Here is a 26389-nt window from a genome sequence, read left to right on the forward strand (position 1 = left end):
CCATTTTTAGAAATTGCTCTCTTATTTCCGTTAAGTGTAAAATTTGTTCACTTGGGTGAACCTCTTAAAAGAAGTGTTGGCTTTCCTCAAATGTTGATGGCTGTTTTGACTGCTTATTTTTATACCTAAAATTCTCTGTAGCTTCTTTATGAATCCTTTATGTATTTGTCTCCTTTTGGAGAAAAGGGAGGATACACAGCCTAATTTCAATAGTTGGGAAGGATAGTCTGTGCTAACAGTAGGTTGTGATAGGTAGTTTGGGCAAAGGTTTTTTGGGGTTTTTCTTCCATTTCACTGTGGGTCACCACCCCTCTGCATAAATTATTACCCCTGTAATTCAAGTACTCACACTTAATAGGACAATTAGAGGTAAACATTGCTAACTGCTAACACATGGCTCATGGGTAGGGCATGAAGAGACACACCTGACTGCTTCTATGCAAGTATATCTCCTCCCAAACACCCTAAACATTTCCACAATCTGCCCCAACCCCTCATCACTGAATTAGGCATGCCTCTGGAACCATTCTCTCATTTACTAACTTTGTGATCTCTTCTCAGCACCTTGATTTTTACCATCTGTAAAACAGGGATGAAAGTATCAAACTATGCTTTCAGGATTAAAGTTAGTAAGAAATTAAAATATTTAGTGTTTAATATTGTTAGCACTGTGCAGTTAGTCTTCCATCTTGCTACAGAAGCATTAATTATCCACCTTTAAAAACCTTAGATATTTTTAAAGAACATAAATACAGGATTTTAAGATGGTTCTACCTTTGAGGCAATCCATGGAACAATGATAGATATACACATGCAAATAAATGAAACAAAAAATTTAGAGTCAGGAACCAGAGTAGGATAGCTACTTGAAACTGAATAACTAAGACATTCTTTTGTTTGTTTACTAACTCAAGGAGGCTGTTACTGCATAGAGCTCCTAGAAACTACATGCTGGAGAAGCACTTTTCAAATTTTGTGTGTCTTTAGGTGTAAAGTTAGTCTCTTGAAAATAGCCTATAGTTAGATCCTGTTTTTTTTAAAAAATCCATTCTACCAATCTGTCTTTTGACTAGGGAATTTAATCCATCTGCATTTAAAGTAATTACTGAGAGGGAAGCACTTACTTCCTATTTTGTTATTTTTCTTAATGCTTATAGCTATTTTGTCCCTCATTTCCTCCATAACTAGTATTCTGATTTCCTTTTTACTTCCTTTTGTGTGTATTTCATAAATATTTTCTTTGTGATTGATATAGGGATTACATATAAACTTCCTAAAGTTATTACAACCTGTATTAATCTGACACTAACTTAACATTAATTGAGTTAAAAAACTCTACTCCTCCCCTGGCCAGTGTGGCTCAGTTACCTGGAGTGTCTAACTGTAGCCAAAGGGTATAGGTTTTATAACCCATCCAGATGCTTAAGATCCCCAGTATGGGCATGTATGAGAGGCAACCAACTGATGTTTCTCTTTCACATCAATGTTTCTCTTTCTCTTCCTTCCTCTCTCTCTAAAAGCAATGGGGGAAAAAACTATATTCCTTTATTCATAGATGTCACAAATGATATCATTATATATTGTGTATTGTTTAACACAAATTATAATAACTTACAACTACTCTTTATCTATTTGCCATTTAAATCCCATGTGAAATTAAAAAAATTAATTTACAAACCAAAGTTACAATACCATTTTTTAAAATGTCTTCACATATGGTTTTTTCTTTTTTAAAATATATTTTATCGATTATGCTATTACAATTGTCCCATTCCCCACCCCCTTTCTTAGCCTCCACCCTGCATTCCACCCCCAACCCACATCCCCCTGCTTTATTTCAAGTCCATGGGTTGTATGTATAAATTCTTTGACTTCTACATTTCTATACTATTCTTACCGACCCCCCCCACCAACTATTTTCTACCTACCATTTATGCTACTTATTCTCTCTACCTTTTCTCCCCTCCCCATTCCACTACCCTTGCCAATAACCTTCCATGTGATCTCCACTTTTGTGTTCTGTTCCAGTTCTAGTTGTTTGCTTAATTTGTCTTTTATTTTTTTAAGGTTCAGTTGTTAATGTGTTTGTTATCATTTTACTGTTCATATTTCTTATCTTCTTTTTCTTAAATAACTCCCTTTAACATTGTATATAATAAGGGCTTGGTGATGATGAATTTCTTTAACTTGACCTTATCTGGGAAGCACTTTATCTGCCCTTCCATTCCAAATGATAGTTTTGCTGGACAGAGTCATCCACATACGGTTTTCATAGGGCTTTGAGATGCTGTCCAGCAACTTTTCATTTCAACTTGAAGGAATCCCTTTAGCATTTATTGTAGAACAGGTGTAAAGGTAATGAATTCTCTGAGATTTTGTCTGAAAGTGGCTAATTTCACATTCAGTTTTAAAAGACAGTTTTGCTGTGTACAGTCATGAATGGCATAGTGACAATTTAGTCAATGACAGATTGAATAAGATTATAATGGAACTACAACTTACCAGCTGCATCAAGACAAAGAAATATGGCCCAAATAAAAGAACAGAGCAAGACCTCAGAAAGAGAACTAAGTGATGAGGACATAGCCAACCTATCTGATGGAGAATTTAAAGCCCTGGTAATCAAAGTGCTCACAGATCTGATTGAGCTTGTTGAAAAAATGAAAAAACAAATGAAAGTTACCCAAAATGAAATAACGCCAAAATATTCAGGGAACCAACAGTGACAGGAAGGCAACCAGGACTCAAAGCAACAATTTTGACCAAAAAGAAAAAAATAAACATCCAACCGGAAGAGAATGAAGAAACAAGAATTCAAAAAAGTGAAGTCTTACAAACCTCTGGGACAACCTGAAACGTTCCAATATCCAAATTATAGAGGTGCCAGAAAGAGAAGAACAGCAGCAAGAAATTAGGAAGGAAAACTTCCCCAATCTGGCAAAGGAAATAGACTTGCAGGAAGTCCAGGAAGAACAGAGAGTCCCAAAGAAGTTGGACCCAAAGAGGAACACACCAACACACATCATCATTAAGTTACCCAAGATAAAATATCAAGAGAGAATCCTAAAAAGAAACAAGAGGAAAGGAGACACTTACCTACAAAGGAGTGCCCATAAGGCTCTCAGCTGATTTCTCAAAAGAAACTGTGCAGGCAAGAAGGAGCTGGAAAGAAGTATTCCAAGTCATGAAAGGCAAGGACCTACATCCAAGATTGCTCTATCCAGCAAAGTTTTCATTTAGAATGGAAGGGCAGACGAAGTGCTTCCCAGATAAGGTCAAGTTAAAGGAGTTCATCATCACCAAGCCCTTATTATATGAAATGTTAAAGGGAATTATCTAAGGAAAGGAAGATCAAAAATATGAACAGTAAAATGACAACAAACTCACAACTATCAACAAATGAACCTCAAAATAAAAAACAACGAAAACAAAAACTAAGCAATCCATTAGAACAAGAACAGAATCAGAGAAATGGACATCACATGGAGGGATTTCAGTGCGGAGGGGGAAAGGGAGGAATAGAGAGGAAAAGGTACAGGGAAGAAGAAGCATAATTAGTTGGCATGATATAGATGAGAGAGATTATAATGGAGCTGAAAAATTCCTATCACCTAGCCACATAATAATCGTCATGTAATAGCACAACATATTACTTGTGTTTGTCGTATTGTCACTCATAAAAATATAATACATATAATTATGTAAAGTACATAATACTTGATGATAAATGATTATATTAGTGGTTTATGTACTTACTATACTATACTTTTTATTGTTATTTTAGAGTATACTCATTCTACTTATTAAAAAAAGTTTGCTGGAGAAAAGATGGCGGCTTTACTCTAGGCAGTGTGTTTCTCGGCTTCTGTGAAGAGGAGGGAAACTCGCAGATCAGTGGACAAACAGAGTAAGTGGCCTAGGTTACCGAATCATTTTTGAAAGCATGACATCAAAAATTATTTCAATCATTGAAAAACCAGATGGTAAGGAGACTGCTTCAGGACAAAAGGGACCCAGGGATCAGCGTGGGGACCATGGGGGTTGCAGTCCCCAGGCCTGTTGCTCCCGGCACCAGGAGTCGCTGCGCCCTCCCCCGAATACGGAGGTTGAGCAACACCAGGGGAGAACATGTTGCTTGTAGGCACAGAGAGGCCAGTTGGACTGGGGGGAAAAAAATCACTGAGGGTCTGTGAACACCCACCCAGAGCCGTGGGAGAAATGAGTGCCTCGATCCGGCATGACCAGGGGAGGCCTGGAAGAGCGCCCGCACCCCTAGCCTGGTGGGAGTGTGGATCGATGGAAAACCCACACATTGCAGCCCCGATCCAGGACAGGGCGGGGACCTTCTCAGGTTTCTGGAGCCTGCGGTGCTGAACTGTGGAAGCGTGCGCCCCATCGGGAATTCTGACTCTCGCTCTGTCAACCCGGCAGGGACGCGGCGCTTAGGGCATTCCTAGAGCCCGAAACTCAAAAATTTGGTGGATGGGTGAACCCTTTTACGATTCCCAGAAAGGGCACAGTAAATCCCTAAATGCCGCGGGTGCCTCCAGAGATCAGAGAGCTGGAACCCTGCAGGAACCCCAAAGCCTGAAAGACCGCGGCAGTGAGCTCCGGAGAGCGAGTGTCCTCGGGAGCACCCAGGGTACCTGAGAGCCTTACTGAGATTTGGCTGGGAAGAGTGATAAGCATTTCAAAGGTCCCTCAGCCAGCTGAAGCCAGCAAGATCAGAAAAACTGGACCGGCCAGTTAGAATCCAACAAGAGGTTTTTTATTGTTTGGTTTGGTGTTTGTGGCTGTTGTTGGTTGATTGATTTTATCTTGTGTTTTAACTGACATTTTATTTTTCAATTCTTATTGTTTTTATATCTCTCAATCTCTTATGTTTCTCTTCCATTCATTCCTAGTATTATTCATTCCACTCCAAATTTATCTCTCCTGCACTCCATCTTCTGCTGTTTTTTTTATCTTGCAAGTTACTGTAAATTTGTATTATCTTTTTCTCACTTTTGCGACATTTTTTATTTTAATAGTATTTTGGTATTCTTTGTCTTTCTGTATAATCTTCTTTGCTTGGCTGGTTATACTGTCATTTGATAGGTTCCTCCTGGTATCTCAGTCACAGTGTGTTGATAATTTACTATCCTTCATCTGTGTTCCATTAATACACCTCTCAAGGTTCTATACTCTTTATTCTTGTTATCTAGATCTCATCAATTCTGCCACAAGACTGTCACTTTACTATTATTGTTAATAAGACCTAGTCCATACAATTGTAAATACTACTCAATACCCCTACCTGATCTCAGTTCATTTTGCAATTTCCTGAACTATACTATTGTGGGGGTTGTCTCTATTCTTTTACACACTACTGCTATTTACTAATCTTTAATCCAACCCTACCTTAGAATCTGACCTCCCACAGCCTCACAGCTTTCTAGATCCAACTAACAATCCTCTCGTCCACAGTAAGAGTCTTACCTTCTTTCCATTCCTTTTAAAACGTGGATAGTAGGGTGGAGGATCATGGTTAACACTATAAGGAGCCAAAGGATAACCCATCTCTTCTCTACTGGCTGCTAATGTAAATATCATAGTATACTGTCTTGCTGTCTTAAACCATTTCGCCTTACTCCTCCAACTGATCACAAAAAAAGAGTAGGGGGAAGCTGTGAACACGAGGATACACAAAGGAGACTGCACCACTGAATCTCACAAGTATTCTACCACAGAAGTTCACACCATAATTACAGGGAACCAGAACAGATCAATTTAAGAAACAGAGGCTAACAAGAAGAAGCCCCACGAACAATGAGAAAACATAGAAACAATCCCCAATTGAAGGGAAGTAAGGAAGCCTCAGGAAAAATGCTAAATGAAATAGAGCAACACAACTATCAGTAGTGAGTTCAAAACAATGATTATCAGAAAGTTTAATGAACTCACAATGAGCTATCAGAAACTAGAGGGAAACTACAACAATCTCACTGCAAACTATATAAACATGAAAAAGGAAATAGAAACTCCCAACGAGGGCCAAGAAGAAATGAAGAATACAATTTCTGAACTGAAGAACACAGTAGAAGGAATGGAAAGCACGATTAATGAAGCAGAAGATCAGATTAGCAAGCTAGAGGACAAAGTAGAAAACAACACCCAGAAAGAGCAGGAAAAGGAAAAGAAGCTCAGAAAGAATGAAGAGCGATTAAGAGAAATGCAAGACAATATGAAACGTAATAATATCCATATAATAGGGATACCAGAAAAAGAAGAAAAAGAGCAAGGGATCAAAAACTTATTTGGAAAAGCAATGAGGGAAAACTTCCGTAATTTGATGAGAGAAAAAGTCCCACAAATCCAGGAAACACAGAGAGTCCCAATCAAGAGGAACCCAAACAGGCCCACCTCAAGACACATCATAATTAAAATAGCAAAATTTCAAGACAAAGACGGAATCTTAAAGGCAGCAAGGGAGAAACAGGAAGTAACAAGGGAGCCCCAATAAGGCTAACAGCTGACTTCTCAATGGAAACACTTCAAGCCAGAAGAGACTGGCAAGAAATAGTCCAAGTAATGAGAACCAGAAGTCTGCAATCAAGGATACTTTACCCAGCAAGGCTCTCATTCAAGATAGAAGGCCAAATAAGAAGCTTCCCAGACAAAAGAAGTCTAAAAGAATACACCTTGACCAAACCAGCTCTGCAAGAGATTCTAAAGGAAATGCTTTAAGGAAGGGAAGGAAAAGAGAGACAGAGAGAGAGGAACACTCGTAGATAAAAGGCAATGAATAAGTACCTATCAATAATAACCTTAAACGTAAATGGATTAAATGCTCCAATCAAAAGACATAGAATAGCTGAATGGATAAGAAAAAATGACCCACATATAAGCTACCTACAAGAGACCCACCTCAGGATAAAAGACAGGCACAGGTTGAAAGTGAAGGGCTGGAAACAAATCTTCCAAGCAAATGGACAGGAAAAAAAGCCAGGGTAGCAATACTCATATCAGACAAAATACATTTCCAAAAAAGGTACATAAAGAGAGACCCAGAAGGTCACTTCATAATACTCAAGGGAAGAATTTACCAAGAAGACATAAATATTATAAATATATATGCACCCAACATAGGAGCACCCACATACATAAAGAAAATCTTAGAGGACTTCAAGAAAGATATGGACGGCAACACAATTATAGTGGGGGATTTTAACACCCCACTATGAAAAATGGACAGATCTTCCAATGAAATATCAACAAAGATATTGTGGCATTGAACAATACCCTAGATGAAATGGACTTAACTGATATATACAGATCCCTCCATCCAAAAGAAGCTAAATATACATTCTTTTCAAATGTACACAGAATATTGTCAGTGATTGACCACATGATAGGACACAAAACAAGCCTCAACAATTTCAAGAAAATTGAAATCATACCAGGCATTTTCTCGGACCACAAGGGACTGAAGCTAGAAACCAACCCTAAGGAAAAAAATCCCAAACACCCAAAATCATGGAGATTAAATAGCATGCTATTAAACAGTGAATAGGTCAAGAATGATATTAGGGAAGCAATCAAAAGGTTTCTGGAAACAAATGAAAATGAACTCACAACAACCCAAAACTTATGGGACACAGCCAAGGCAGTCCTGAGAGGGAAGTTCATAGCCATAGAGGCCCACCTAAAAAAGTTAGATATATTCCAAACAAGCAACCTAACCAACTTGAGGAACAACAACAAAGGCAGCCCAGAACAAGCAGAAGGAAGGAAATAACCAAGATCAGAGCAGAATTAAATGACATAGAGACTAAAAGCACAATTCTAAGGATCAATGAATCCAAGAGCTCATTCTTTGAAAAGATAAACAAAATCGACAAGCCTTTAAGCAGACTCATCACAAAAAAGAGAGAGAAGACGCAAATAAACACAATCAGAAATGAAAGAGGAGAGATTACAACAGATACCACAGAAATACAAAGGATTGTAAGAAATTACTACAAAGAACTGTATGCCAAGAAATTTGAAAACCTAGATGAAGTGGACACATTTCTAGAAAAATATAATCTTCCAAAACTCAATGAAAAAAGAAGCAGAAAGCCTCAACAGACCAATAACAGCAAAAGAAATTGAAGCAGTAATCAAAAAACTCCCAACACACAAAAGCCCTGGACCAGATGGTTTCACAGGAGAATTCTACAAAGCATTTAAGGAAGAGCTAACCCCTATCCTTCACAGACTGTTCCAAAAAATCCCAAAAGATGGGAGACTCCCAAACTGTTTTTATGAGGCCAACATCATCCTAACTACTAAACCAGATAAAGACACAACAAAGAAAGAAAACTTCAGGCCAATATCACTGATGAACATCCTAAAATCCTCAACAAAATACTGGCAAACCACATCCAACAATTCATTTAAAAGATCATACACCATGACCAAGTGGAATTCATTCCAGGGATGCAAGGATGGTACAATATTTGCAAATCAGTAAATGTAATACATCACATAAACAAAAGCAAGGACAAAAACCACATGATCATATCAATAGATGCAGAAAACGCATTTGATAAGGTACAGCACCCATTCATGATAAAAACACTTGGCAAAGTGGGAATAGAGGGAGCATTCCTCAACATAATACAGTCCATATATGAGACACCTACAGCCAACATCATGCTCAATGGGCAAAAATTTAAATCTTTTTCACTAAGATCAGGAACAAGACAAGGCTGTCCACTTTCACCACTTCTATTCAATATAGTACTGGAAGTTTTAGCCACAGCAATCAGACAAGAAAAAGAAATAAAAGGCATCTCAATAGGAAAGGAGGATACAAAACTGTCACTGTTTGCAGATGACATGATAGTGTACATAGAAAATCCTATAGACTCTACCAAAAAACTGTGTGACCTAATAAATTAATTTGGCAAAACAGCAGGATACAAAGTCAATATCCAGAAATCAAAGGCATTTCTGTACACCAACAATGAAACAGCAGAAGCAGAGATCAAGGAAAAAATCCCATTTGAAATAGCAAAAAGAAAAATAAAATACCTAGGAATAAACCTAACCAAAGAGGTAAAAGACCTGTATTCAGAGAACTACATAACACTCAGGAAAGAAATCAAGGAAGACACAAACAAGTCAAAACATATGCCGTGTTCATGGATTGGAAAAATTAATATCATCAAAATGTTCATACTACCCAAAGCAATGTACACATTCAATGCAATTCCTATTAAAGTACCAATGGCATATTTCACAAATATAGAACAAACTCTTCAAAAATTTATATGGAATCATAAACAACCCCGAATAGCTGCTGCAATTTTGAGAAAGAAGAGTAAAGTAGGAGGGATCACAATACCTGACACTAAACTCTACTACAAGGCCACTGTAATCAAAACAGCCTGGTATTGGCATAAAAACAGGCACATGGACCAATGGAACAGAATAGAGAGCCCAGAAATAAACCCAAGTCTCTATGGTCAATTAATATTTGACAAAGGAGGCAGCAACATAAAATGGAGTAAAAATAGCCTCTTCAACAAATGGTGTTGGGAGAACTGGACATCCACGTGCAAAAAAATGAAACTTGAGTACCAACTTACACCACATACAAAAATAAATTCAAGGTGGATAAAAGACTTAAATATAAAACGTGACATCATTAAAGTCCTAGAGGAGAACGTAGGTAGGAACATCTCAGATATTTCACGAAGAAACTGTTTTACTGACTTGTCCCCTAAAGCAAGGGACATAAAGGAAAGAATAAACAAATGGGACCTCATCAAAATTAAAAGCTTCTGCACAGCTAAAGAAAACAGTATCAAAATGGAAAGACAACCAACTGTATGGGAAAACATATTTGCCAATGATACCTCACACAAGGGTTTAATCTCCAAAATATATAAAGAACTTAAGACACGACTGCACTCTAAGAAGATAAGGAATCCAATTAAAAAATGGACAAAGGACTTGAACAGACACTTCTCCAAGGAGGACATACAGAAAATCCAAAGACACATGAAACGATGTTCAATATTGCTAGCTATCAGAGAGATGCAAATTAAAACCACAATGAGATACCACTTTATACCAGTCAGAATGGCCATCATAAACAAAGCAAAAAACAACATGTGTTGGAGAGGTTGTGGAGAAAAGGGGTCCCTAGTGCACTGTCGGTCGGATTGCATACTGGTACAACCACTATGGAAAGCAGTGTGGAACTTCCTCAGAAAACTAAAAATGGATCTGCCTTTTGCCTTGCAATTCCACTGCTGGGACTCTATCCTAAGAATACTAAAACACCAATCCAAAAGAACCTATGCATCCCAATGTTCATAGCAACACAATTAACAATAGCCAAGTGTTGGAAGCAACCTAGGTGCCCATCAGTAAATGAATGGATCAAAATACTATGGTACATTTACACAATGGAATGTTATGCAACAGAAAGAAAGAAGGAGCTCCTACCCTTCACAACAGCGTGGATGGAGCTGGAAAACATTATGCTAAGTGAAACAAGCCAGGCAGTGAAAGACAAATACCATATGATCTCACCTTTAACAGAAACCTAAAGAACAAAACAAAGAAACAAGCAAAATATAACCAAAGACACTGAAATAGAGGACAGGCTGACAGTGACCACAGGGGAGAGTAGAGGGAATTTCAGGAGACATTGGGAAGGGTTCACAGGAACAAACTTAAAGGACACATGGACAAAAACTAGGGGGAGGGTGGTAATGGGAGGGAAGTGGGGAGGGTTGGGGGGGGCTGGATTGGGAGTAAAAGGGAGAAAACTGTACTTGGAGAATGATTAAAATGAAATTTAAAAAAAAGTTTGCTGTACTACAGTATGCCACATTACACCTGCAGCAGCCTCATATATCTTGTGTTTATAGTGTCACTTGATTAAATCTGTTTCTCTTGTATTTGATTTCATTTTTTTGTTGTTTTGTATGGTAGCATACTATACAGGCCTGTAGCCTAAGAGCTATGGGGTATAGCATATAGTCCATTAGGTTATACAATAGTACAGTAGGTTATACCACATAGGTTTGTGTTAAATAGACTCTATGATGTTGACACAATTATGAAATTGCCAAATGACATGTTTTAAGACCATATGTCTGTGATTAAGAAGAGCATCAACTCCCCTGACTAGTGTGGCTAAGTAGACTGATCTCTAGTCTCTGAACCAAAGCATCCACAGTTTGATACTGTCAGGGCACACGCTTGGGTCCCCAGTAGGTGGCACTCGAGAGGCAACCACACATTGATGTTTCTCTCCTTTGATTTCTCCCTCCCTTCCCCTCTCTAAAAAAATAAATAAAATCTTTTTTTAAAAAGAAGTGTTGGCTGTATAGATCCTTATATGACAGTTTTTCTTTCAGCATTTTAAACATAGCGTCCAACTGCCTTTTGCCTTGCGAGGTTTCTGCTGAAAAATCCGTTGATCATCTTGTTGAGCATCCCCTTTTTGTATGATTTAATTTTCTTTTGCTGCTTTCATAATTCTGTCTTTAATTTCCAACAATTCAATTATGTACCTCTCTTTGTGTTTCTCCTTTATGCAGGATGGTGGGCTTCTTGTATTTTTACATCCATGGTTTTCCTCAAAATTGAGGTTTTTGTCCATTAATTCTTTAAGTAATCTCTTTGTCTCTTTCTCATCCTCTCCTCCTTCTTGGACTCTATAATGAATGGGCTCCATAATGCATATATTGGTCTTATGCTGACACATAAGCCCCGTGGGCGCTTTTAACTTTTCATTCAGCTCCTCATACTCAATAATTTAAAATCACCTTTCTAAAAGTCTGCTCATTCTTTCTGTTTGTTCAAGTCTGTTGCTGAACACTAGAGAATTTTTCAATTCAGTTACCGCCTTTTTCAGCTCCAAAATTGCTTTTTGGAGAATTTTATTATCTTTCTTATTATTCACATTTTGTCCATAAATAGTTTTCCTGGTGTCCTTTATTTCTTCATGCATGTTTTCCTTCAAGCTCTTTGAATATATTTAAGACAGTTGTTTTAAAATATCCGTCTCATAAGTCTGATATATAGGTTTCTTCATGAGCTCTTTCTGGAGATGTAATTTGTTCCTTTGAATGGGCAATCCTTTGCCCTTACTTTGTACTTCACACATACCTTTTGTTGAAAAGTAGACATTGAATAAAACAGCCACCTCTCAAACTCTTTGCAGACTGGTGTGGAAGACCTTCACTAATCAGTGAGTCATTAAGCCTTAGGATGAGCCCAGCATAAAGGCTTAAGGTTTTTTCAGGTCTTTTCTTGCATTTGTTCTGTTTGGACATACATGTGTGCTTTTTTAACCAACCCCCTATCTTCCCTTGTCTGCTTTTAAATGTGTAAGTTCCCGTAGTATCATCTCACCTACTTGGATGCTCTATAGATGTTCAGATGTATTCCTGTGTCTGTAGTCTCTTGTTCATGTCTCTGCAGTAACCTCTGCAGTTTTCATGTGCTGCAACTCCTGACACTGCCCTTTGTGGTTTCCAGTCTGAGATACAAACTATGCTGTTGTTCCCTGTCTAATCTCCTAGTCAGGTAGGAATAAAAGCAATCCTTTGGACAGCCAAAAGATAGAAAAGAATGTTGTTCTATCTTGTAAGACAAGTTTTATCCTGCTGCTTCTGTCCCAAGAAAAGGAATAAAAACTTACGCTGCTTCCTACTGACCATAATGTGCACACTGGGCAAGGGTAGGGCAAGTGCAATAAAACACCACAAAAATAATTGTTTGCTGAGTTGTTTTAAACCTCTGACTGGTTTCCAGAGCTCCTATATGGTTACTCTGATCAATCTATAGTTATTTTTTTATTTTGCTGTGGGAGAATGAGGACCTGGACCTTCCTAGTTTTCTATCTTGCACACATGTTCTATTTCTTGAGCTGTTTTCTCCCATCCAAGTACTAACCAGGCCCGACCCTGCTTTGCTTCCGAGATCAGATGAGATTGGGAGTGTTCAGGGTGGTATGGCTGTAGATTCTTTTTAAATTTTCTATAATGTTCTGTATGTGTTAAACATTTCAAACTAAAAATGTTTGGAGTAGTAGTTATAAATAAAAAAATTTATACCTGTTTGATGACTCATCTTAAGGGAAAACAAAGTAAAAAAGGAAAATAAAAAGGACTTTATGATAAAGATATTCTGAGTTGATTATTCTGAGTAAAAGACAAAAAAACATTTAAATAATGAGTTATATTCAAAACCTCAAAAAAGTTCTGTACAACTTCCAAATACACTGCAACATTAAGGAATTTAGATATCACAGAAATAGTTCTTTCATGATTTTATCCAAAGCACTAAAACAGCAACTGAGTGCTTTTGGATTTGTCACTATACATCAGTTCTGTTTGTTCTACAATTTAATATAAATGAAATAATATAGTATAACATATACTATATGGGTTCCTTGTATACTATACGGGTTCCATTGTATAAAAGTACAAAAATTATTTTTGCTTTTCCCTTTATTTTTATTGTTGACACTATTGCAGATGTCCTCATTCCTCCCTGCACTTCCCCTCTCCCCCTGCAATACATCCTTCCTTCCAGCCCTAGTTTCTCCTTCACTCTATCCATCACCACACTGTTGTTTGTGTTGATGAGTTAATATACACACATTCTTTGGCTAATCCCTTCATTTTCTTTTATCTAGTCCCCCCTCCCCTCCTTCCCTCTCACAGCTGTCAGTCTGTTCAATGTATCTATGACTCTGTTTCTATTTTGTTCATTAGATTCCACATACATGTAAATGATATCACAGGGTATGTCTTTCTCTGACTGGCCTATTCTGCTTAGCATAATAATCTACAGTTCATCCATGTATTCACAAAAGGTAACAGTTCCTTCTTTTTTACAGATGCATAGTATTATTGTGTAAATGTACCAAAGCTTTTTTATTCACTGATCTACTTATAGGCACTTGGGCTGTTTCCAGATCTTGGCTATTGTAAATAAAGCTGTCATGAACATAAGAGAGTATGTATTCTTCTGGATCAATATTTCAAGATTCTTAGACTACATTCCCAGAAGTTGGATCACTGGGCAAAACGCAGTTCCATTTTTAATTTTTTGAGGAAACTGCATACTGTTTTCCATAGTGATTGTGCCAGTCTGCATTCCCACCAATGGTGCACCAGGGTGCCCTTTTCTCCACATCCTTTCCACCACTTGTTGATTTTTTGATGGTCGCCATTCCGGTAGGTATGAGGTGATACCTCATTGTCGTTTAAATTTGTATCTCTCTGATGGTTAGTGATGTTGAGCATTTTCCCATGTCTTTTGGCCATCTGTATGTCCTCTTTGGAGAAGTATCTATTCAGATCCTTTGCCCATTTTTTAGTTGGATTGTTCATGTTCTTGGTGTTGAGTTGTGTGAGTTCTTTATATATTTTGGAGATTAACCCCTTAGTATCACTGGCAAATATGGTCTCCTGATACAGTGGGTTATCTCTTCATTTTTGTGATGGCTTCTTACGCAATGCAGAAGCTTTTTAGTTTGATATAGTCTCATTTATTTTTTCCTTTGTTTCCATTGCCCTAGGAGACATACTGGCAAAAATATTGCTCTGAGCAATGTCTGAAATTTTACTGCCTATGTTTTCCTCTAGGATTTTTATGGTATCATGACTCATTTTTAAGTCTTTTATACATTTTGAGTTTATTCTTGTGTATGGTATAAGCTGGCAATCTAGTTTCATTTTTCTGCATGTATTTGTCCAATTTTCCCAACACCATTTACTGAAGAGACTGTCTTTAGCCTATTGTATGTTCTCACCTCTTTTGTCAAATATTAATTGACCATAAAGACATGGGCTCTCTGTTTTATTTCATTGATCTACGTGCCTGTTCTTACGCCAGTGCCAGGCTATTTTGATTACAATGGCTGTGCAGGATAGTTTGATGTCAGGTATTTTGGTATCTCCAAATTTGTTCTTCTTTCTCACAGTTGCTGAGGTTATGAGGGGTCTTTTTAATTCCACATAAGTTTTTGGAATATTTGTTCTAGGCCTGTGAAATATGCCATTGGTATTTTAATAGTTATTACTCTGAATCTGTAGATTGCTTTGGGTATTATGGACATTTTAACAATTTTAATTGTTCCAATCCATGAACAGAGTATGTTTCCACTTACTTGTATATTCCTCAATTTCTTTATTCAATATCCTATAGTTTTCCAAGTACAAGTCATTTATCTCCTTGGTTAAATTTATTCCTAGGTACCTGGTTTTGTTGTTGTTGTTCTAATACTAAATGAGACTGTTTTCTTACTTTCTCTTTCTGATAGTTCACTGTGGGAGTATAAAAATGCCACCAATTTCTGGATATTAATTTTGTATCCAGCACAACAATTACTTTTCATTCATTTGCTTCTTGGTGATTGTTAGGGTTAATTCAGGTTTGGACTATTCTAAATAAAACTGCTATGATCATTTGTGTATAAAATTTCTTGTAACATGTTTTCATTTCTCTTAATAAATACCAAAAATTGGGGTTGCTGGGTGGTATATAACAAATCCACATTTAATTTTATTAAAAAACTGCCAAACTACTTTCCAAAGTGGTTGTATCCTACTCAAGTCCTACTAGCAATCATGTGTCAACTCCTGTTATTGTAAGACTACCTAATCTTAACTATTCTAGTAGATGACTACTAACCTCTCATTATGCTTTTACTTGGCATTTCCCTGAGGCACCTGTAAGCATAGAGAGGTCCTTTATCACAGTAAGATGTTCTTTGCTCTCCCAAGTTTGTTGAGTTTTCATTATGAATGGGGGTATTGAATTTTATTCTATGTAACTTATGCCTTAATTACACTGACTTTTTAAAAAGACCCTATAGCTAACAGTAGACTTAAATACTGAATACTGTCCTCCTAAGATAGAGAACAAGGCTAGGTAGTCTGCTGCCATCACTTCTATTCATCATCGTTGCAGTAATCGTAGTTATGTAATAAAGAATGAAAATATAATAAGAAAAAAAGAATACAGGCTGCAAAGGAAGAAGTTAAACTGTCCCTATTCTCATATGACATGATTTAAAATAATAATCCTAAGGAATCAATAAAAAAAATTAGAAGTAGTAAGTGAATTTAGGAAGGTTTTAGGATTCAAGGTTAATACAGAATTATAATTGTCTATCCTGGGACTTACCTCAGAAATACAGTTTGTTTAAATTTTTAAAACAAATGTAATTTACCTTATGTTTACATGATAATGTACGTAGAAACCCCTATAGAATTCACGAAAATTGACTAGCATTAATAAGTGAGTTTAGGAAGACTGCATAATACAAAATCAATGGTATTTTTATATTCCAGTAACACTATTTGAATAATTCTTCTAATTGCCAAAGACAGAATCTGAGCTTTAACTGATTTCTCTCTTTCCCTTGTGAAATTACTCCACCTTAATTAAACCAGCAAGTTCTGTTGACTTTATCTCCTAAATATCCCTAGCACTTACCCACTTTTCTTCATTCCCTAGCCAATCATCTTTCCTAGGGAAACCAGGACCTGAAACATTTCTGAAACTAGAACTTAATGTTCTCCTTTTTCCCCCTAGTTTTAAGTATTATTTAGGAGAAAACAGTAGGTCTCCTCACAACTGTCCCAAGACCACCAGATCAAGCTGGATCAGACTGGCACCAGAGAGGCATGAGCAGGCCCACTTAGCCGCTAACTAACCCCAAGCTGACAGCCTCAAGAGCACGGCAGAACCACAATTCATAGAATTCAAGTAGAAGAGGTGCTACTTTTAACACAGGGAGCCCTCTAAGAAGTGGGGGACCTATCAATAAGGAAGATCTGCTGCAGCCAAATCTGGTCACATACAGGGAGGATAAAACAAACTCTGCCAGATCGTGATTTCTTTATTCTCTGTGGTCCCTTCCACATCCCTAAGCTTAGATAGCTTAGCTCCAGTTAGTTCTAATTCACACCCCTTGATTTAGAATGAATAAATATGTACAACCTCTCCTTACCCTATTGGGAAAAGTTAATTTGAGCTTTGTCTCTGGTCTCCTCATTTAGCTGCCCTAATGAATGAATCCTATTTCTCCGTGAAAACCTGCTGCCTCAGACTTCTGGTTTCTCTGTAAGTGGCAGGCAACAAACTCACCACCCTTGTTGGCTTTTGTTCTGGTAACACTAGTGACTTCATTACTGCAACTATCTCTAGTTTGTAACTCTATATGTTACTGGCTACACTGTAACCAGAGTGAGGTCTAAAATACATACAAGTCTCATGTTAACTATGTAAATAAATCCTTGGGTGACTATAATCTTACCACAGATTAAAAGGCACTTAATGATCTAATCCACTACTCAAACCTTATCTTTAACCCATTTTCTCTCCTTGCTCTATATTCCATCAATATGAAAAAATATTTCCAGTTCCTCAAATGCGACACTCTTCACTCTGGAATTCTGTACATTGCCCATTCTCTCGGAAAGACATCTCTATACCCCAGATCCCTGTGTCATTCCCTGCTAAAATGAAACAAGGTTAAAAAAGACCAAAAGTAAAACATGTAACATTTGGTAAGTAACCAAAGAGGTTTATACAAATAGGTAATAAGAGCCTCAGTTAAGGTTTTACAGTAGAAATAAATGAAAGGAATACGAAAGAAATACTGGCATGTGAAATAAAAGCAAATATTTTAGCAACCATGTTGTATTAAAACATGACTTGTTGAAAAACGATCATCTTCTATGTGACTTTTCCTATATTTCCTCAAACCTGATGAAATAATTCAAGAACTTGGAGTCATGTAAAAAGGAATCTTCAAAGGATAAACCAAGCTGTTCTATATAAATTATTTCTTACTTCAGTAGTTTTAATCATTAGCCTATTGGGTTAGAGGAGTGATTTTCAAAATGTGGTTCCTTGGACTAGCAGCATTATCATTTTAAGGGGATTTGCTTGTTGCATATTATTGAGCTCCACACCAGATTTTCTGAATCAGAAACTCCAGGCAGAGAGGCCCAGAAATCTGCATTTTAAGAAGCCTTCAGGTGATTCTATTGTAAGGTCAAGTTTGAAAGCAACAGGGATTACAGGGTATGAAAACATATCCTGTAACAGTAACTGTAACAGTAAACTGAAAACAGTAAATCATCATGACCCCAACACAAACAATCAGAAGAATGAAACTGCAGAAAAACAAGTCAGTAGTAATTATAACTTACTCTTTATCCTACTGAAAGGCACTGTAATTCACTTTGGGGGAAGAAAAAGTAAATGCACAGGAATAATACTCTCATATAATCTCAAAGCTCTAATAAATATCATGTTGATAAAGGCCACTAACAAACAGCCACTTTTAGCCCTGGCTGGTGTGGCTCGGTGAATTGAGTACTGGCCTGTGAACAAAAGGGTCGCTGGTTCAACTCCCCAGTCAGAGCACATGCCTGAGTTGCAGGCCAGGTCCCCAGTAGGAGGCAAGTGAGAGACAATCCCATATTGATGTTTCTCTCCCACTCTTTCTCCTTTCCTTCTCCTCTCTCTAAAAATAAATAAATAAAATCTTAAAAAAAAAGAAACGGCTATTTTTATGTGCTTAAAAACTGCAGAAATTGTGAATAAAGTATAACCATATTACTCGTTATTTTGCTCACTCAACATTTACTGAGTACTGTTATTGTACAAGACATTATGGTAAAAAGCTATAGCTGTGACAGACAGATTTTAAATGAAAGCAAGAGAAATTTTTAAAAAGTCAAAGCTTTGCTTTAAGTAATTTTGTTTGTTGCAGTGGAACTCATTACCAAGGAAGGGTCTAAAGAAAAAAATAGTGAACTATGAATCTATATCTCCTATGTATAAGACCTTAATAACATCCTAGGCTCTTTTAGTTTATCAGTTATAAGTTAATTTTAATGTATGCTTATTTCTAAGGCAATATTAATTCTGATCCTCTAAAAGTATGTATAATATACACATGAAACATATACATTATATATATATATATATGCATGTATGTATAACACACATAAGCTTTAAGATGAAAAAACTCTGAACTAAGGATTAACAAGAATTCTTTCAGAACATTACCAAATTCTTTTTGATCACTGCTGGTAATTTTATTGCATGGTTACCTCCTCTCCTCAATACATTCATTTTTATCAGACGTGCACATCTATATGTATCATCTCTTGGGAAGCAACATTTTGCAGTAGGGAACACATAGGATTTTGAGTCAGAAAGATGTGAGTTCGAATCCTTTCTCAGCTACTTAATTATCTGTGCCACTTAACAAGTTTGTAAGTCTCAGTCTTTCATCTTTAAAAGAATTTCAATGATACATTCATAAGATTATTGAGAAAATTTGGCTTATAAAGTCCACAGTGGATGTTTCATAAAAGTTACTCCCTCACTCCTTGCTCTTTTTAAGAATTACTTCCATTTCCCTCAGTCCATTATTTATCCTAGAAGTCTTGATATATTTCATACTGACAACCAGAAATGAGACACTACTTACATTTGTACTCTAAAGGTCCTTTCTTGGACACATTTTGGCGTTTCACAGATTCTTCTGAATATTTAAATATTGTAATTGTAGTGCTATGGAAAAATTGTGTGGGGAGGTAAGAGACCCAAGTCTAGTTTCATTAATGCTTGGACTTTTTATCCCCTTGGACTGAGATAATGTCCGATGAAAAATAAACATGTTAGACAAGATAATCTCTAAGGCTCTAAGTCTTTAAAGTTCTATTATTTGGGGGAAGACTTATTTTGGGTCATTAGCAATTGGATCATTGGACCTGGGAATATATCTTATTTGGGAAGGAATGTTCAAGATAGAAAAGAATGACAAACTAAGGATAAGTAGGGGAGAGCAAAAAAATCAATCCAGCTCAAAATACCTCTGCTTCCCCACATTCATCCTGCTGTAATTGTTTTAGAAGAGAAACGTCTTCTTGTATACAAACTGATATGATATAATTTTTATCTCTTATAATACATGTGAGTGATCTCAGTCCTTCCAGAATACTTTCTCAGGAATTGGTGTTTCACACTCATGGCAGTGAATGTGGTATTAAGTAGCTGGTTTCTTTCATTTGTTATCTTGTCACTTCTCCAAGCAATCTAAAGATAGGCTTATATAATAAACAGTCTGACCTATCAGTGTCAGCAAGATAATCTAAGGATTATCTATTTTTACCCCAAATCTGCCTATAGTGAGGTCTAGCAGTCACTTTTTAGATGTTTGCCTGGCTTACAATTTATCTTTCTGGAAAAAGTTTCATTACTGACATTTGTTCTCACTTCTACTTTCACATGTGTTTAACTTATTGAGAAATAAAACTATTTCTCTAGACCCTTTGAGAAGCTCAAGTCATCTGATAAAGACTTCAAAGTTTGAGGAAAGTTTATTTATATTTTAGTTCAGTACAAAAGGGTTTATTTCCATTGAGATTACCTGGCCCCTTGCTTTGTTTCATCCACATCATCCTCACAGTTTTCAATTAAAAAATCAATAAATTATGCTAAGAATAAATAATATTTAACATTTCATATTTATTTCCTAGAGCTAGGATCCTGACTGAGAGAGCAAGAGAGAAATGGGAAAGAGAGAGGGACAGAGGGAGGGAGGAAGGGGTGAAGTGGGGGAAGAGAGGAAGACCCTAGTCATAAGAGTTATTTGTATTTTCTATAGCCATTCTATCAATATAGCCTTATAAACTGGTTTCTAGGCCCTGTAGAAACTGGCCAGGTAGCTTAGTTGGTTAGAGCGTTGTCCCAACACACCAAGGTCACAGATTTAATCCCTGGTCAGGGCACATACAAGAATCAACCAGTGAAGGCATAAATAAGTGGAACAACAAATCGATGTTTCTCTCCCCCACCCCTTTATCTAAAATCAATAAATATAAATTAAAAGAAAAACAATAATGGATTTATAAAGTACTGATCCAGAGAACCATTTTTTTTAGCCTCCCAGTTTTTTTAAACTATGAAAAATGATTCCTTCAAAACAGTCAGTGATTCTCCTGTACTAGTCAAAAGGACATCATATTCTTTTGTAAAAGACTTCACTGTATAACCATATAAACTTACAAAGAATGAAACATTTCTATTATTTATCACATGCCACCTTCAATTTCTATGATGTGATCTTTCCAATAAAAACAATCACAATTGCAATTAGTGAGGAATTAGTAACAATATGAAAACTTAATACTGCCCAAGAACTCAAAACTCTGAAATATAATCTATCTCATCTGTGTCTCCATTGAATCTATCTATTTGTAAAATTTATACAGACAGCTCACGAATTCCACAAAAAAATAATATCTTATTAATGCAGGCTAACTTTTATAAGACTCAAGATTCAAGATCCAGTAATATTTTTAAATATTTTACATCAGTATTTTCATATTAAATTTGTATTTTAATCTATGCCAATTTTCTGAGTTAAGAAGCATAATTAGATATATTTCTTAGTTGTCTGAGACACATAAATAAAAAAAATGGCACTAGACCGACTTATAAATATAAAATACTTAGGGAAATAAACTTACAGATTAAAACATTAAGGAAATGAGGAACGCCCTAGCTGGCATAGCTCAGTGGATTGAGCATGGGCTGCGAACCAAAGTGTCACAGGTTCGATTCCCAGTCAGGGTACATGCCTGGGTTGCAGGCCATGACCCCCAGCAACTGCACATTGATATTTCTCTCTCTCTCTCTATCTCCCTCCCTTCCCTCTCTAATAAATAAATAAATAAAATCTTAAAAAAAAAGAAAAGAAAAAAAGAAAGTGAGGAACAAAGGCAAAGATAGTCTCTGATCATTCAAAAATTTTTTTGTCTTGTTTTGGAGTTTAAAAAAATTATTAAAATTATTGGGGTGATCCTGGTTAATAAATTTATACAACTTTCAAATGTACAATTCTATAATACATCATCTATATATTGATTTTTCCAAAGTTAAGTCACCTTCCATTATGCCACAATTGTCAAATTTTTTTTAAACTCACTAGAACAGTGAACATTATAAATCACAAAGAATTTCATATTACGAACAAAGAGAAAACCTAAAATGAAAATGAAAGGCAACATCTTCAACTTACTGGGTTATCTGTGGAATCATCAGCCAACTGTAAACCAAAATAGTCACGCTCAGTCAAATCAAGATGTTTGAAGACTATATCCAACAGAACTTGCCCCTGATCATGTTTCTAGAAGAAAAATAAAAGGAAATCAACAATGATAGGCTACATACACTTTCAGATTTTTAACCTCTTGGACTTTTCTCCTCTTGTATTAAATTGCAGCTGTTTCCATCCCATGACTATTGAGAATGAATACATGTTACACACTACTTAAAAAACTGTCTGACTTACTTTTTTACTCAAACTGATTCAAAGACTATATAATAAATATGAAGATATATGGAAAACCTCTGACTAAAAAATGCCTTCTGCTTTCAGGATAGTGTGGTATTTTTGTAATTTTATATTGTTGTCACATTAACATGTATATAACATGTATATATTCACATCATTTGCCTTACTGTTTATTTCCTACATTTAAATTGACTGGAAAGTGACACACTTGACTAAATACAATTTGACATTTGTATGTCTAAAATAAATAATGCCACAAAAAGGGAAATAAAAATGGTGAACATTATTTGTAGCAAACTGATAAACTGATAAGTATTTTAGTTATAAAAGTACCCAGCGAACACTAGAAAAATTTTAACCTCCTACCAATTCTATCATGTACACATTATTTATTATCCTGCTGTTTTAATAAGAGTTAACAATAAATTCCCTAAGTCCCACACTTAGTAAGTTGTAGTAAAAGGGTACAACTAAATAATTCCCTTAAAAATATAATAAATAAAAGCATGAAGAAATGGTAAACATGTTCAGTAATAAAAGAAATCAAGGTGGAAAACTATAATGACAACCATACAAAAAATAGAACTCAAAGAATTAAAATAAACACTTATTGCTGCTAATATTATAGATACATATAATCGTTAGGAAAGCAATTTGAAAATAGTAAACAAGAGCAGTAACAGTACTGACTATTTCTAGTATCCTAACCTGAGTGAAAAATAAAATCCAATATTGGGGGGGAAAGCTATACATGTCAATATGTTGACTGAAGTATTATTTATATAAGTATTAGAAAGATAGGTAAGCAGTGGTATATTTTACCACCAATTTTTCCTGTCATTAGTTACAGCAGTTTGATAGCTTCCAAATAAAAGTTAGAATCAAAACTCAGAGCTGAAACAATATAGACATATATTTTGTTTTCATATATTGGAAAGTACAGAGGTACTACAGAATCCAGAACTGGTTAATTCAACAGAGGAAAGATGTAATCTAATGCAAGGGTTTTTTCCATCTCTATTATCTACATTCCTGGTATTGACTGCATTTGCAGGCTGTAAGCAAGATGATCGTGGCAATTTCAAAATTCACAGCCATACATGACAATGTTTAAAACAACAAACCTTCCTTGTAAGGTTACCTTACAAAGAGCTTTCCTTCATGTCTTATTGACCAGACTGAGTTAAATGGCTATTTGCAGAATTCATCAATGGCAAGGAAGTACCGCATTTTTCAGACTATAAGATGCACCCCCCACCCCCTTTGGGAGGAATAATGGTTGTTAATGCTGCTGTTGAGTTCTGTTTACATTTACACTGGTGAAATATTATGTTATTTATGTTATTAAATATTTTACCACATTTTTTGCTTCAAAAATTTTCCCCTACTCTAAAACCTAGGTGTACCTTATGGTCTGAAAAACACAGGGTATGTACTTCAAACAGTGCTTTACAATGGTGGTTCCTATTCAAATAACCTGTGCATATTTTTTATGTTGATGCAACTCACCACCCTCAACTCCCTCCCATTCTCATTAAATTGATGGAGATCAGGCAGTAACCTGTTTAAAAATCTATTAAGATAATTTTACTTTCTAGAGATAAGACAGAGTAGACCTATTTCTCCCTATACTCCACCCAAGTGAAACATTAAAGAAAAAAAAAACCAAAAAACCTTTTTTTGAAAAGTACAAAGAAGGTGGTAGCCTGGCTAGGGAATTCTTTGAGTTTTCTTTGCATTTCTTTTTATTGAGGTAAAATTCACACATATATAATTAACTGTTTTAAAGTGTGCAATTCAGTGGCATTTAGTACATGCACGGTACTGTACAAATCTTATGTCTAGCTAGTTCCAAAACATTTTATCATACTGAAAGAATACCATACCTATCCAACAATATCCCTTCCCCTTCCTCCAGGCCCTGGCAACCACTAATGTGCTGTATGTAAAATTTACCTATTCTGCCCTGACTTGTGTGGCTCAGTTGGTTGGGCATCATCCTGCAAAGCAAAAGATCGCCAGTTCAATTCCCGATCAGGGCACATACCTAGGTTGCGGGTTTTGGTCCCTGGTTGAGGTGCGGACAAGAGGCAACCAATCAGTATTTCTTTCTCATATCAATGTTCATCTCCCTCTCTTTCTCCCTCCCTTCCCTTCTCTAAAAAAACAAACAAACAAAAAGAAAACAACAACAAAAAAAGAAATTAAAGTTACCTATTCTGTATATTTCATATAAATGGAATTGAACAATGTGTGACCTTCTGTGTCTGGCTTCTTTTGCTTAGCATAATGTTTTCAAAGTTCATCCATGCTATATCATTATACCCATACTTTATTTCCTTTATATGGGTAAATAATATTTCATTTATATGGCAATATCACAATTTCCTTATCAGTTGTTAGACATTTGGACTGTTTCCACCTTTTGGTACTATGAATAAGTCTCCCATAAATACTGATATACAGGTATCTATTTGAGTATCTGCTTTCAATTCTTTTAGGCATATCATAGAAGTAATATTGATGGACCATATGAAAATTCTGCTTAACTTTTTGACTCTTTTCTACAGCAGCTGTACTTATTTTACATTCCCACCAGCAACGCATGAGGGTTTCAATTTCTACACATCCTTGCAAACATTTGTTATTTTCTACTCTTTTGATCAAAGCCACTCCAGTGGGCATGAAGTGGTACTTCACTTTGGTTTTGACTTGCAATTCCATAATAAGTAATGATATTGGGCATTTTTTTCATATGCTTGTTGGCCATTTGTATATCTTTGAAAGCATGTCCAATCAAGTCCTTTGCCCACTTTAAAAACTGGGTTGATAATCTCTTTGTTACTGAGTTCTAAGAGTTCTTTTTATAGTCTGGATGCTAGACTCTTACCAGTATAAGACTTGCAAATATTGCCTTCCACTTTGTAGGTTCTCTTTTCACTTTCTGCACTACATACTTAGATACACAAAACTTTTAAATTTTTGTGAAGTCAACTTATTCACTTTTTTCTTTTGATGCTTGTGCTTTTGGTGTCACATCTCAGAAATCATTGTTAAATCCAACATTTTAAAGAATTGTCCATGTATTTTCTTCTAAAAGCTTTATAGTTTCAGCTCTTACATGTAGTTCTCTCAGCCTTTTTGAGTTTTCTTGGAATAAAATCCTAGAATACACCCATAATGAATCACATGTGAAAAACTGACCAAAGTTAAAAGAGAAAAAGGTTTAAAACCTCAACTACCTATATTGTTTTCAGTAGGCCTCTGGATAACACACACATGAAGTTGACCAGAACAGTACCACAAAGGTTCTGGATGCCAAATTGTCATTATAACCACAACCTACAAATGCAGGCCAGGACTTTGTGTACTACCAGGGTGACTCAGTGAAACAAAATAGACTGAATGTAATTCAGAGTTGCATAGTGCCCAAAATATCCAGGATACTACCTAAAATCACTCATCATATGAAGGGGGGGGGTGGAATTTCAACTGGGATGAGAAAAAACAATCAACACATGTCAATCAACATTGACATGACTAAGATGTTGAGTTGCCTGATAAGGATTTTGAAGCAGCCATCATAAAAATGTTTCAATGAGCCATTATGAATGCTGTTTTTTTTAAGTGAAAAAGGGAGAATATTTCTGCAACATATTAAAAGATATAAATTAACTAAATAAAAATTATATAACTGGAAAATACAGTAATAAAAACTGACTGGATGTACTCAAGAGAAGAATGAAGATGAGAAAGAATCAATGAATTTCAAGACAGATTGACAGACCAATCTAAACAACACAAAAAAAACAGACTGAAAAAAAGAACATGACCAGACCTCAGAAACCTGTACCTGTGGGACAATGAAAAAAGATATAACAATTACATCACTGGAATCCCTAAAAGAGAAGAGATTAACAATGATAAAATGTTTGAAAAAATATTAGCTGAAAATTTTACAAATTAGACAAAAAGCAACAACACAGATTCAAGAATCCAAGTAAA

General features: G+C 36.0%; 1 protein-coding gene across 4 annotated transcripts in view; it reads right to left on the reverse strand.

Annotated features, from left to right (window-relative positions):
* Window positions 1–26389, reverse strand: part of PTPN4 (protein tyrosine phosphatase non-receptor type 4) — a 288687-nt gene that overhangs the window by 156423 nt on the left and 105875 nt on the right. For all 4 annotated transcript variants that reach the window (XM_045825868.1, XM_045825866.1, XM_045825867.1 and 1 more), the window contains one exon: window positions 22109–22216. In XM_045825868.1, coding sequence (XP_045681824.1) covers window positions 22109–22216 — 108 coding nt within the window. The remainder of the gene's footprint in view (window positions 1–22108; window positions 22217–26389) is intronic.

The sequence above is a fragment of the Phyllostomus hastatus genome, unplaced genomic scaffold (genome assembly GCF_019186645.2).
Source record: "Phyllostomus hastatus isolate PE091 unplaced genomic scaffold, TTU_PhHast_1.1 phas_scaffold_60, whole genome shotgun sequence".
Taxonomy (NCBI): domain Eukaryota; kingdom Metazoa; phylum Chordata; class Mammalia; order Chiroptera; family Phyllostomidae; genus Phyllostomus; species Phyllostomus hastatus.